Source organism: Dunckerocampus dactyliophorus, chromosome 4 (assembly GCF_027744805.1).
Source record: "Dunckerocampus dactyliophorus isolate RoL2022-P2 chromosome 4, RoL_Ddac_1.1, whole genome shotgun sequence".
NCBI lineage: Eukaryota > Metazoa > Chordata > Actinopteri > Syngnathiformes > Syngnathidae > Dunckerocampus > Dunckerocampus dactyliophorus.
In genome coordinates, this window is record NC_072822.1 from 14,891,872 (window position 1) to 14,905,511 (window position 13,640).

Here is a 13,640-nt window from a genome sequence, read left to right on the forward strand (position 1 = left end):
ATTATGCGATATGTGCTGTTGTAAATGTTAAAAAATGTTTGCAGGATGAATGGCACATCTTTACATCTTGCTACTCTGTAGTCTATACACATGTACAGTACATACAGTACATGTAAGCCTATATAATAAAAATGGCCTTATTATCCCTACTACTGTCCCAATAGTTGCTGAAATGGGCAGTAAAAATGAAATAGCACTTATTTTGGAAAAAAAAACCTTTATTTTTATATGAATAAAACCAGCAGCTAAAAAACATAAAAATGTAGCCTTAAAACTGACACATACAGGGGAAGATGTCATTGTTACATAAGGTGTAAGAAGGTCTCGAGCTGTCCTATCTAGTCGTGAGCATGAACTGATGAAGCCCAGGCGAAAGGTCACCTAAGACAACCTGAATAGTCCTGTTATGATCTATTCAATACAAATACAATGACCTAATATTCACAAACTAACAAAAATATTTAAAACATAAATTGGGCAAGTCATGTCTTCTCAAACAAGAAGAGATTTTTATTGGTAGAAACACTATTAAAAACATCTGTAACAAACTGTTTAAAAAAGAAAACAATATATGGGGCCAGATGTACAAATCACAAATTTTATTACCTCCACTGATAATGTTTTTATTTGGCGTGGATTTATTTGTTTGTGTGCAACTTCCTGACTGCAGTTTTGGATTTGTTATAATTATTGAGGATCGTTCTCCTTTTTTGCCAGAATCCACAAATTGATGAAATTTGGAGGTCTTTCCGATCCCCTGACTGTGGCTGTGTGGCCAACATGCTAACCACTAGACCACCGTGCGGCCCATTTTTTATTTCTTTGTTTAATTATCTAAAAAGCTACAATGATGTCAAGACTCTGTTAATAATATTCTATATAATTTGGTAAGATTGATAATTACTAATTTCTTTAGTTTTGAAGAAAATCTGTTGGAAACAAGTAATAAAAGGAAAGTAAAAATATTGGTTGCTGTTGTGTTTAAGATGGGCTGGAGAAGGGCTTGATGAGACCCAGTTCCATAGCTTTAACCAGGCATGTACGTGCCACATCAATGGGTTCCTGCCTCTTGGGGTTGTCCTCGGCCTTTCCAATCACGGTCATGATTTCCAACAGCTCACTCTCGACCAGTTTCTTGGCCAGCTCGCTGTCGTCCGAGTTGAGCATGTTGTACACTATCACGAGACCGCGGTGCTGGATCATTGGGTTGGTGTGTAGACACAACCTCTGTAGGATCTCAAGCCACTGGGCACTCTGTTGGGGGAGAGGGAGGGCACATGCTTTAATAACTGGCTGACAACAAAAAACAGTAACGTGCAAGTGTCATCCTTTTATGCTGTGCTGCATACCACGAGGGTCAGCTTAGTGCACAGCTTCTTCTGAACAGCGGTAAGCATTGCCAGTGCCCCAGCTGCAGCAATCTGAAGCTTGTCATCATCCTCTCCACAAAGTAGTAGCAGCAGCTTCAGCTTATCATTACCGTCTTCCAGATAGCGCTCTTGGACCTACAAACACCTGTTAGTACACGCTACACATCTTGAATGTGAAAATGTGACATCTCACCTCTTTACATGTCACGAGGTTGCACATGCATTCAGTGGCTGCCTGCCTGATCTGCTCGTGTTCCTCAAACATATAGTTCTCAATTTCAGGCAGAGCATTCTCTTTCACAATCTTTACCCTGCAAATGCCATATAGCAAAGTGAATATAACTCAGTCAAAAGGTCAAATGTACTATCGGGAAGTGCAGTGATACCTTAGTTTTTCACTGAAACCCGCAAAGTTAGTGAGGCCTCTTAGAGCCTCAAAGTTCTGCATTCCATCTCTGTCTGTGTGAAGGAGGCTGACTAAAGGCCTCACCACCTCATACACCTGATAAGAAAAGATGAGCGTAAGGGAATATAATGATGAAAAGTGACCAGAGAAGAGTATAAAATAGTCATTACAGGCTTTTTCTTACCCTTTCGCCAGGGAAAGCGATCTCTGGGTTTGAAATGGCTGCAATTTTGGCAAGGGCATGACAGGCCTTCACTTTTCCTGCCTCTGTTCCCTCCAGTGCCAGAGGTATCAAAGCCTCAGGGGATGAGATAGAAGTGTTGTTTTTAATTCAAATAACAATGAGTTCCACAACCAGGTTGTATCAGAATTAGTCAAATGTTTCATTTATTTTCCCGCGGATTCATATTGAGATATGTGCATTTATTTGTTAAAACGTGACTCACCTTTCCCCCGCCTTGGGCAACAAGAGTACCACGATCTTTGGGATCCTCTGACAGTGCCAAGAAAACCCTTAGGACAAAAGAAAAGTGTTTCAACTACCATTGATCATTTTATAAGTCTCATCTGGACTGCCACTTGGTCAGGGAAGCATAATACTGTTTTGCTCATTAAGCCCACACAATGCATCGGTATTGCAGGATGTTTACTCTCTTACCTTGCGAGCATTTCCTTGGTCTGGTCCGTCAAGATGGAGTTGTCTGCTTTGACCATGACAGCAAGAGCAGATGTGACTCCAGCTTTCAGCAGTCTTTTCACTCTCTTCTCAATGAAGTCCTTCTTGTCCTGAGAACATGTTGGAGTGATTGTGTAAAAGAGTGTGCACACATTACATTTCCTGTGTTTTTTCCGACATTACAGTATATTGTGATCCACTGTTAGATGTACCTTGGGATGCTGCTCGGGCACATGCTGCTTTGAGAACTTTGCCAGCTGCACCAGCTCGGGGATGATCTCTTTCTTGTCATAGGTGTTGGTGCAGTTTACCAAAGTGCAGGCCACTGCATATATGATGGTCTTGTCTTTAGACTGACGAAAAACCAATGTGTCTACTTATTTTTAGTGTCAAAAGAGATATGCGCTATAACCAATTTGCTCTAGTCTCAGTCAAACCTTGGCCAGTTCAAACATGGCTTTGAGTGCCTGCTCATCCTCAACAAAGTCGTCTTTGACATCAGCGTCATTAGTCAAGTATGCCAGACCCTCGATAGCCCACTTCCTTGTTTTGGAATCGATCTGGGGATTGCAAAGCCATCTAGAAGAAATGGGAAATCAACAGCAGTCAGTTGTTGTATGTACAGTAAGATTATAAAAAATATTGTTTTCATCCATGCTGATGCAATAATAAAATTTGAATCATTCTTGTTGCCCACAATAAGCACACTACATGAACAAAAGTAGTGACAAACACCTCTTAATCATACAATTAACCAACAAAGTTGGACCACATACTGTAGTCGCCACTGAATCTTAACTCTTCATCTTACCAGGACATTTTAGCCAATTGTATGCCACAGTTTTGGGTAAGTCTTTTTCTGTTGCAGCACAACTGTGCCCCAGTGCCTAATGCTTGGATAGGTTTGGTGTGCAAGAACTTGACCTCAAGCCAATTCAAAACTTTGCATGAGCCAGCAGGCCCTCTCTCTGACCTGAGATCAGCGACCTCTGATCTGTTTTAGGAGGAATGTACAATTAAATCTGTATGTCTTTTTTATTTTTAATTTCTATAGATGTAACAAATAGGTCTCCTAATACTTAAGTGTATACTACTATTTCGGTCCTGTAATTATTATTAATGTGTGTGAAATCTCACTTTCTACACTGCTTGGCCAACTTCTCAGTGGAGCCCTCAGCAAATTGTCTCAAACTATAATCATCACCTCCTGCTGAGCCCAGTTTGCAGAGACCCTGGAGAGGAGATGGACATCAAGGTAAATTAGCACTGCACACACACACAAAATCTCGACAAGTCAGCGTCTGACCAAAGATAACAGAACATGTATACGCCTAATGGTCCATTATTGTTGTGTTTAGAGCAGGGGTGTCCATACTTTTTCCACCTAGGGCCAGATATGGAAAAGTCAAAGGATGTGGGGGTCCAGAGGCCATTTTGATACTTTTTTATTTTGTAAAAAGGCTAGAAAAAGATGTTTTATATGTATTTAAAGACAAAACTTTGTGTTAGCTTTGTATTACAGGAGACAAAGAATATTATTAACACCTACTATTATGCATTTTTGCTCTCTTTTTCCATTGTTGCTGTTTTTTTGTTTAAATGTAATTTCTAGGGTGTGCCACGGGCCAATAAAAAACAAGCTATGGGGCACAAATGGCACCTGAGCCGTAGTTTGGACACCTCTGGTTTAGAAGGCTGTTCCTGGTATACTCACCACCAGCGAGCGTATTTTAATCTTCTCATTTTTGGTCTTTTTGTAGATGTCCTTAAGCAGTGACACACCATTGGTGATGATGAAGCTGGCGCGGCTCATCTTTGTGGAGGCATGGATAAGTGCCTCCACTGCAACCATCTGGTCCACTTCACGTTCAGAGCCGCATAGAGCCACCATCATCTCCATGATGCCTTGCCTTCCGACCAAGGCATTACCAACATCAAATGGACCCTGCAGCAGTCCTGAGATCACGTTGATGGCGTGAATTGTTCTGTCCATGTCGTTAGGGTCTATTTTGGTTCTGTGGAAAGGGAAAGGCGTTAATGAAGGCATAAAAAAAACACCAACAAGTTTGTATATGAATGGATTTAATGGACATACTTGATGTATTCATCACAAACATCTCTGAAGTTGTTTCTTTCTGGGTCACATGTGAGGTCATCATAGAGGCGGTTGAGGAGCACGCTGGCAATCAGCTGTGTGTTATCAGTCATGGGCAACTGGTCGGGAAGCTCAGGAACCTGACCGCACACCTTGAGGATCTTCTTCAGACCTGCAGAATATCAAAATTCTGGTAAATTTCGTTGCCCCAGTCTGATCTTCAGAAATCTTCTGGCTCACCGTGGTCAATGGTGAAGAGGGTCCGAGAGTTGTCAGGATCTTTCCTTATTTTGCGAGGGACGTTTTTGCTCAGAAGGTTCAGCGCCTGGTCTCTGCCGTGGCCAGATACCTTTTTACTGCCAACCATCTCCAGCAGAGACAAAAGAATGGTCTTCAGGTCTTTGGAGGCATCTGTGAACAACAGATGATGGAAGATTGTATGTAAACAGTAGCTCTGTTAAAGTCAACTCTGCTTTTGATAAAGATATAGACGGGAATTGAGTCTCACCTAAAACCAAGGCCTCTTCCTTTCCATATTCTCTTTTATCCCCGCCTGTGAGGGAGTCGTTGATGCACTGGAAGAGGTTGCATGTTGCCAGTGCGATCTCCTCATTGTCAAGCGCCATAATGCTGCACAACTTATCAGTGCCCACCATGTGAATGATGGCCATTGTCTGTAGAGAGCAATGTGACCAGAGATGTAGAGTAGCGCCTACATTTGGGAAAATGCTATACTAATTGCAGGATCCCAGTATTCCTATCTATGTTTAATTCTCACCCGAGCTTTGTGTCCTGTGCACATTCCTGAAAGAGTACGAACAGCAGCCAGGATCATCTCTGGTTTGCCTGTCTCAATCATGTTTAGAAGCAGAGGCACACCATTATTCTGGAAGATTCTCTCTGCTCCCGCATCTTCTCTGGACAGTACAATCAGGTTGTTGGCAGCCTTAAGATCAGACAAAAATACTTTGTAAGGAAATTGTGAGCTAAAATTAGAGCTTTTCAAGTTTAGCTAGTAAAGAAAAAGTATGTTGTAAAACCTCACCTTTTCTTTCTTGTCCTTTTCCATTTCTTCATCGAGGAGAATATCAAACATGTTCTGTACCCTTGAGTCTGTGGAGAATGTTGTCTTGAGCTGTGAGTGAAAGCACAGATGCAAATTTGATTTGCCTGCACATATTTAGACAAGAGGCTGGTATTTTTGAGTATACAGTATACAGTACTGTACATGCACTATGCAAACAAAAGTATGGGTACTGTTTGCCATCACACCCACAGGAACTAAAGTTTGTACATAGAACAGAAGTCACTGTTTGATTTAGATTACCTTCAAATTTTGTATGTTAGTAACAGTATTTGAGATCTCAAAATCGTATCTTCTTCAATTTAGATGGCAGTATGACAGGAGTTTCATTTGAACTGAAGGTTGGCATGTTGGCCACACAGTCAGGAGATCTGGATTTGAATCGCCGTTGGGCATCTCTGCGTGGATGTTCGCCCATGCGTGCATGGGTTTTCTCCCACATTCCAAAAACATGCATCGTCCATGGGTATGAATGTGAGTGTGACTATTTGTTTGTCTATATGTGCCCAGGCTGGCGACCAGTCTGGGGTGTACCCCGCCTCTCGCCAAAGTCAGCTGGGATAGGGTCCAGCATACCTGCGACCCTAGTGAGGATAAGCGGCATAGAAAATGAATGGATTGAACTGAAGAAGTAGTAGTTTGCATTACAGGCGGAGCTAGGGGCGGGGTTACTAACACTGCCTTGTCTCATCAAATGAGGTTACAGATACTGGATTGTGGTGATGTTTTTTTTCTTGTTTTTTTTTTTTTTTAAAGGGAAATGGTTCTCCTCAAGATTTTTTGTTGGTTAAATTGATTTTCAAAATATGTGTAAAAATGAATTTCTCATGTAAAAATAGAATAATATCAAATGTTTATTATTGACATGCCTTCATTTATATGCTCAACATGGAACACATTGCAACAAAAAACTAAATTATAAAATACAAAAACTAAGACCTGTCTCTTGGATCTGTTTTGTTTGCAGTAAATAACTACAAAAGTAAAAAAAAAAAAAAATGAAAAAGTTTACAGGCATCAGAAGAAGGATAGATGACGAAGCAACCAACCACAGAGAAGAAAATATAAATCAGGTGCTGGACGAGCTTCGTGGAGAAGCAGAGGTTGTAATGTGTGTGCGAGGCCGTTTGCATTAGCAATTTTGTGCTAGATTCACTCAATTTACTTGAGTATGTGAATTCATGAATGGTAACGAGTACCCGTGAGCCTCCATTCAATAAAAAACTTGCTAGTTTTGAATGACTTGTTCATGACTAGCACATCTTTAGTTTGCATGAAAAGACAATAAGCTAGATTTATATTTTTGCTGCACAATGACAGATGGGACAGTGGCTCTAAGACATGTTGGGGGTGAGAGGCAGGGGGGACTATACTCATATAAAAAGGTTGGCAGGTCTGTTAAGTGTTAGTGTTGAGTGTCTTAATTCATGCTTTGGACGATGCTGGTGCCAACTATAAAAGGCGCTACTGCACTAATTTGTGTTAATGTATTTCTATAAATGTTGTTTTCTACATGTCGATGAGTTGTTCCATTCAAAACTCACCTTAGTCTGGATTTCAGCCCCTAGCCTGCGGAGAGTCTCCAGGAAGGTCTTATTCTTTGGTTCAATAGTTGCACATCTCTGTACATCCTTGAAGGCCATGTCCAGTTTTCCAAGCTTCTCCAGAGCTTGGCAACGCCTGTATAAGGCTTTGATATCAGCCGCATCAACATCAATGGCTGTATAAAACAAAACAAGATTATGTGTGCCTGGGGTTAATATTTCTGTCATTGTTATTTTTTTGCTCTATACTGTGATTATGTTACCTTTGGATGCATCGGAGGCCGCACTGGAATAATTTTTCTGTGAAAAAAAGTTTTGAAAATCTAGCTCATGAGACTGATTAGCAGCAGTGAAAGAACTGTATCATTGATTAGAGAGTTGGAGTCTACACAGGCGCCTTACCTTTTTTAGATAGCAAGCAGATCTGTTTCTGTGAATGATAGCCAGCACCTTCTTGTCCTGACACACTTTGATGGCTTTTGTGTAACACTCAATAGCCTTGTCAATATCTCCTGCTTGGAAATGTGTGTTTCCTTCATCTTTTAACTGGATTGGGTCTCCCATCTGTGAGAGTCACAAGACATATAGTCTTTATATCATCAAACAATATATAACTTAACAGTTCACTTATGAAAGTCGTAAATGATGAAAGGAGGATTCTGAAATTAAATCAAACCGTATTGTGATGTAAAAAATTTGCAAAAACTTCAATTTTCATAGTTTTGACTTACAGAAGTAGCCTCACTGCTTCATAAGAAAACACCTTAGCACTATTTAAAATATGTCAACTCTCACCGTGATGTGTTATCAGTGTCCTGCTGACCTGGCGTCTTTGGTACCAAATGACCATGCACATGCACATCCTATATGTAACTTTAAATGGCCTCCCCTAAGGCCTTTTTTGGGCATGGTGCCCTGAGCAGTGCTACAAATTCTGCTTTCCTAATGGACGGAGGTACACACCTCCTTCTCCCCCGATACCCTTCAACTACTGTGTGTAAAACCCCCAATATACCCACAAAAAAAGAAACAATGCTGTTACCTTGTTGCTCTTTAAAAACTGTATTTCTTCCAATTTCTGTTTCCAGAACTTCTGTCAGTTAAGATTGACACTGTGCCTGTATTTGTAATGTTACCCCAAAGAAACCCCTATTTATATTAGTCGTCACAATGAGGTGTGACCGACTCAAGGTGGACCATTTGCGACGGAAAGGGGGTCACACCAAGATACAAGCCCTCCTGTGGAGAGAAAAAAAAATACAGAAAAGTTCTTCTTTAGTTTATGACTGCCTATGTTTTACAAAATGGTATCAAAGTAACAAAGACTATAATGAGGAAAACAATAATAATGTATACAGTATATATTTGAGGAAGGCAACCCCACCGTCAAAGATGGTCTCCTCCTGATAAGGTCTATTTGGGGCACAGACAGCTGAGAACTCACTAGCAAATGGCGGGAGGGGAGGGGGGCTTATAAGTGTGTGTAGGTGTGGAGTGTGTGCAGAAACTGTGTGTGTTAGGGGTTGGGGGGCAGCTGGAAGGCCACAGACAAGCCTGGTAGCTTCTAGAAAGAGAAGGCTCTTGAGCTTCTGAGAGTGAAGTGGTCAACTGTGAGGACAATTATTGTAGTTCACAGACGTATGTAAAAGAACAGTACAACGGAGCCAAGGAACTACAATATAATTAAAGCATCAAACTTGTGGTAAACACTTGTGGTCATTTTCCTCAATTCTTTTGAATCAGTTGTTTAACACTGTCGGAGGTTGGATTTAATTACAATCTGTATGAAAAACCTTACTTACCTGAATGTAAATGTTGACATGAGAGTCAGCCTTATGATTGGTATTTTTGGGCCATGGCAATTGTATTGAAAATGTATTTGTAATGTACAGTAGAGATGCAAAAGTTGCATCATAGGTTTAGTACATGCATGTGTATTACTGAATAGCTGAATGGATGTTGTGGTAAAATTGTGTACGTGGTATTTCATTTGAATTTTTCTGTGTTTTCAAATGTTCTTTTCAGAGAGTACTTTGCCATGAAGTGCCATGTTGAACTTTTAGTGACCAGTAGGAGAAGGTGTGAGAGTGATAACATCAAATTAACACACCTGCTCCCCATTCACAAGGGGGTGCACTCACTTTTGTTGCCAGCGGTTGAGAGATTAATGGTTGTGTGTTAACTTATTTTGAGGGGACAGAAAGTTAACACTGTTACCCAAGCTATACACTAACTACTTTATATTGTATCAATGGTTAGATATGGTGTGTCCAATAATATAGTTTGTGCACAAAAAGTACATTTAGCATATTTTAATGTTATATTTACTGATATTGTGCCCTGCGATTGACTGGCGACCAGTCCAGGGTGTACCCCACCAGCTGGGATAGGCTCCAACATACCCTTGACCCGAGTGAGGATAAGTGGCATAGAAGATGGCTAGATATTTACTGATATATTATGCAAAATATATTAATAATTATACATACTTTAAATATTAAACATGTTTATTATGGGTCTACACCATGGCTTAGTGTTAAGCACATCACCCTCAGTCTGGAGAGCTGGATGTGAATCGCCGTTGCAACGTCTGAGCGGAGTTTTGCATGTTCCCCCTATAAGTGCAGATCCACAAAACATGCATGTGAGGCTAATTGGAGACTCTAAATTGCACATAGATGGAAATGTGAGTTTGACCGATTGGGGATGAGTCCAGGCCAGGTGTACCCGCCTCTCACCCAAAGTCAGCTGGATAGACACCACTTCATATGTGACGCTAATGAGGACAAGCAGTATAGAAAATGGATGTATGCAAGATTCATTATAGTCTATTTGCAATGCTGTGGAACAGCACTGTATCATACAGAGAGGTGTTTGTAATAGTTTCACTAATTTAGCTACATGAGAGTCAAAATTTGATTAGTGTGTACTATACTGAATTGTTTAGTATTTGTAGCATTCAGTAAGGTCTGAACTACAAACTACAACCACAAATGTTTCAAAATCAGCAACAAATCTGACTATTGTGTCAGTTAAATAATATCTCTAACTGGATTGCCATGTGTATTTAATATTGTAATTGATTAGTGAATGTTTATGCAAATTAAAGCTAATTAAAGCTAACATTTACGTTGTGTTATGCACGAACACAATATAAAACGTCAAGTTATGCAGGCAGACCTATGCCCACTTTTTACACTGAAAGTAAATTCCGAAACAGGTACATGATGACGGATGTGTTTAACGACAAAATAAAAGCTAACTCTCTAGCATAAAACGTCAGGCATGTGACGATTGTGCATTCGCGTAAATCGCTCTGAAACAATTACTATTGTAACAAAGTGATAAAACAGTCGTCATTGTGAAAACCTTTTCTCGCTGCGTTAACAGAAAATGCACACCGTTGTCGCACGAAGACGAGCGAAAACCAAGCCGAATAACAACGAGCGCTTTGTTTACTTCCGGCTTTTGAACAGGAAGTACACTCAGGCTGCACCGGAACTGGCCTGTTAGCTGGGGCTGCTGCGGGCAGACTCCTCGCATTTTCCCCATCAAGCCAAAAGGCGGCTTCTCCCATCCCTTTTCCAACAACTGAGTCGTAATAATTGTTAATTTGTACAGGGAATGTAGAATGGCCGTGGCATTTGGGAAGCTTGTGGTCGGCACGTATGTGGAAATAAAACGCAGTGATGGTAAGTTTGAGGCGATGCTGCTCTTGTCCTCGTCGCAGTGACTCTTTCAGCCTAAGTTGTTTGTGGAGCTTTGTTGCTGTGGGGCTGTTGAATGCAGCGATGCTTCCATTTGCCGCATAATGTCAGCGCTAACTGGGGTGGGGATTGAGAGGGCGGAGGGCTTCAAACTTGATTACATATTAAATGTCTTTAATATACAATACGCCTTTCTACTCGGTTTTGATTCGTGTATGTATGGTATCAGCCGGTGTGCTCATTTTGCTCCAGATCGCAACACAGACACACACGTCAACACAAACAATATATCGTTGTTTAAATAGTCTACACCGTTAACGTATGTTTTAAACGTCTTTTTTTTTCAAAATAATGTTAGCTTTCTCAACCAAACGAGGACTGCTTGATTGCGCAGCATTAGCTGGGGATTAGCTTAATGGCTAATGCTAACCTGACCGGCTTCTTGCAACAGAAAGAATGAACTGTATATGATAACATGACAAGCATTTACTTGCATGGGTTATATCTCTTGTACTTTATACTACTATTTTATACTATGTAAATGGCGGGAGCTCGACCTTGTAAACGACAGTTGCCATGGAAACACTGATGTCCACAACATCAGAGCTATAACGTGGAATGGTTTAAAGGTCATTGACAACATCGTGGTATCCTTATTGGTTCTTCCTCCAGATTCTACTAAATATTCTGTGCTTTTTGGGGGGAGTTCTACATCAGCCTACATGCTGAAATAGTTTAAACACATAGTGGGGATGTTTTTGGAAGAGAGGGCAAATTTGGTTTTAGCACAGTGGTAATAATTCCATGGGTGTCAAGAATATATGTCTGCATTGATTGTTGTTGATCGTCAATAATACCAGCCCTCACTGGGGTCAAATGCGAAAGCAGTGCCGAGCAGGCCTGCAGAGCGAAGCAGTTCTGTCGGCCCAGTTTCCAGTTGCAGGGATTTCCCTGCCCGCGGGGGGGGGGGGGGGGGGGGGGGGGGGGGGGGGGGGGGGGGGGGGGGGGGGGGGGGGGGGTGATGGTAGGACCGGTGTAGATTCTCCCAGATTCAGGCCACCACCCCATCTGTTGTAGCCGGCATCCTTAAATCTGACATCACTATCATTTCCTGTGCTTTTTTACTACCCATTATAGACACTTGGGAAGGGGGATCTGCATTATTGATCTGCTTAAGATCCTTGGCTTTATTTTAATGACATACAGTATTTTCTTTATTCCCTGATAGAAGCAGTACATTATAGACATTATAGATTAAACACATTGGTAAAATACTGCCCCTGTTCTATTGATCGATGCTTGTACTGGCTAGTGTAACTAATGCTAAGAGCCTTTTGTTTGTTCCCTGCTTGTTCCTCTGGCTTATCAGAGTTGGATGCACCCACTGCTTTGAGCCCTCTCAGCCACTGGAAAGCATCAGCCTGGTTTTAGTGTGAAAGTGGGACACGGTGGACACAATGATTTCTTTCAGATTAACAGCTGTGACAGAATCTCCACTGTGTGACTTATGTGTAGCTCATGGCAGTATGAATTGAGAAGTAGTGTTGTTTTTTTCTTAAGCTTGTCATACAGTATACAGCAGGGGTCACCAACGTGGTGCCCGGAGGCACCAGGTAGCCAGCCCCCCACGACCACATGAGGTGCCCGCAAGCTTGCTTTTCATTCAGGTATTCATTTAATAATGTGAGAACACTAGAAAGAAAAGTATTCTGCAACATAAAATGTGAGTTGTGGATACCAGCATTTTGTGAATGTTTTGGTAAAACAAGCATATTTGATCTGTTTGGGTTGAAATAAGGTATGAAAATAATTTTTACAAAAATGAGTAGCTCGTGGCCATTTTCATTTTCTAAAAGTAGCTCTCGCAAGAAAAAACGTTGGTGACCCCTGGTATACAGTTTTATGGAGTTAGTCTCCCTTTGCAGCTTGTGGAAACTTTCTGTGCAATTTTGAGTGTCTGTTGGATATGCCATATGCCATTTACACTGACAGTGTAGTGGTACGTGATTCCTCTCTTGCACTGTAGACAGCCCGGGTTTGATTCCCACTGAGTGAGTTGTGTGTTTGGATAAAAAACCCACAACACTTGAAATTTCCTGACTGGAGGCATAACTCTGTGATGTAATGACACTGCTCCTCAGGACAATGGAAAATGAAACTGGTGTCGAGTCAGTTCGCAGGCAACGCAGTTCCACCTCGGCCTCAAACTTAATCCAGCACCAACACCAAAGTTCGCTACAGTGGAAAAGGGGTATGAGTTCCCCAATACCCACCCTTTGGGGCTCTCCAGTGCTCTTCAAGCCCAGATAACTGGGATGCTGTAAAAACTAAGCCAAACAAATCATGCGAGCGATTGATTTTGGGGACTCCTGATGGCCGAAGTTTGGGACTCGAATCTTTATTTACCTACCACTACACTCACACTTTTGTACAATAGCATGCTTCTAACTTTATCAGAACACTTTGCATCAACGGTGACAGCAAGCCTGCGAAAACAAAATAAACAATGGCGCAAACTGAGGAGTGTCTCCGTGAAGAAATATGCAGTACACAAATATGAGCAGTTATGAGTAAGATGAGTATGATATACTATAAATGAGTGGTTTCAGCGCAACATACACCATAAATGTGATTGACGTTCAATATTGATTAGGTCCAGCTCCAGGAATGCTAAATAGTAGTAGTAATTGCAGCTAGACAAGACAAGAGCCTGATATATGCTGTAATGCATTTTTTATGAGAGATGAAGATGGATTAA

General features: G+C 41.3%; 2 protein-coding genes across 7 annotated transcripts in view; one reads left to right on the forward strand and one right to left on the reverse strand.

Moving 5' to 3' along the window:
• The window catches only part of unc45b (unc-45 myosin chaperone B), a 14,468-nt gene continuing 828 nt past the window's right edge, over positions 1 to 13,640 (reverse strand). The window contains exons 1-21 of one of the 4 annotated variants that reach the window (XM_054772232.1): positions 8,560 to 8,650; positions 8,218 to 8,414; positions 7,578 to 7,739; positions 7,439 to 7,475; positions 7,176 to 7,351; positions 5,593 to 5,682; positions 5,326 to 5,493; positions 5,056 to 5,221; positions 4,788 to 4,958; positions 4,548 to 4,719; positions 4,167 to 4,467; positions 3,590 to 3,684; positions 2,890 to 3,031; positions 2,665 to 2,805; positions 2,435 to 2,562; positions 2,223 to 2,289; positions 1,961 to 2,074; positions 1,757 to 1,872; positions 1,564 to 1,681; positions 1,350 to 1,505; positions 1 to 1,254 (exon numbers count right to left, since the gene is read on the reverse strand). In XM_054772232.1, the coding sequence (XP_054628207.1) occupies positions 982 to 1,254; positions 1,350 to 1,505; positions 1,564 to 1,681; positions 1,757 to 1,872; positions 1,961 to 2,074; positions 2,223 to 2,289; positions 2,435 to 2,562; positions 2,665 to 2,805; positions 2,890 to 3,031; positions 3,590 to 3,684; positions 4,167 to 4,467; positions 4,548 to 4,719; positions 4,788 to 4,958; positions 5,056 to 5,221; positions 5,326 to 5,493; positions 5,593 to 5,682; positions 7,176 to 7,351; positions 7,439 to 7,475; positions 7,578 to 7,739 (2,793 nt within the window). In that variant the 5' untranslated portion in view covers positions 8,218 to 8,414; positions 8,560 to 8,650 and the 3' untranslated portion in view covers positions 1 to 981. Of the gene's footprint in view, positions 1,255 to 1,349; positions 1,506 to 1,563; positions 1,682 to 1,756; positions 1,873 to 1,960; positions 2,075 to 2,222; positions 2,290 to 2,434; positions 2,563 to 2,664; positions 2,806 to 2,889; positions 3,032 to 3,589; positions 3,685 to 4,166; positions 4,468 to 4,547; positions 4,720 to 4,787; positions 4,959 to 5,055; positions 5,222 to 5,325; positions 5,494 to 5,592; positions 5,683 to 7,175; positions 7,352 to 7,438; positions 7,476 to 7,577; positions 7,740 to 7,970; positions 8,102 to 8,217; positions 8,415 to 8,559; positions 8,651 to 13,640 lie in introns of those variants that run through there. The other 3 variants (XM_054772233.1, XM_054772234.1, XM_054772235.1) reach the window with 3 other exon arrangements.
• The window catches only part of kif2a (kinesin family member 2a), a 17,677-nt gene continuing 14,712 nt past the window's right edge, over positions 10,676 to 13,640 (forward strand). For all 3 annotated transcript variants that reach the window (XM_054772237.1, XM_054772239.1, XM_054772238.1), the window contains exon 1: positions 10,676 to 10,867. In XM_054772237.1, coding sequence (XP_054628212.1) covers positions 10,807 to 10,867 — 61 coding nt within the window. In that variant the 5' untranslated portion in view covers positions 10,676 to 10,806. The remainder of the gene's footprint in view (positions 10,868 to 13,640) is intronic.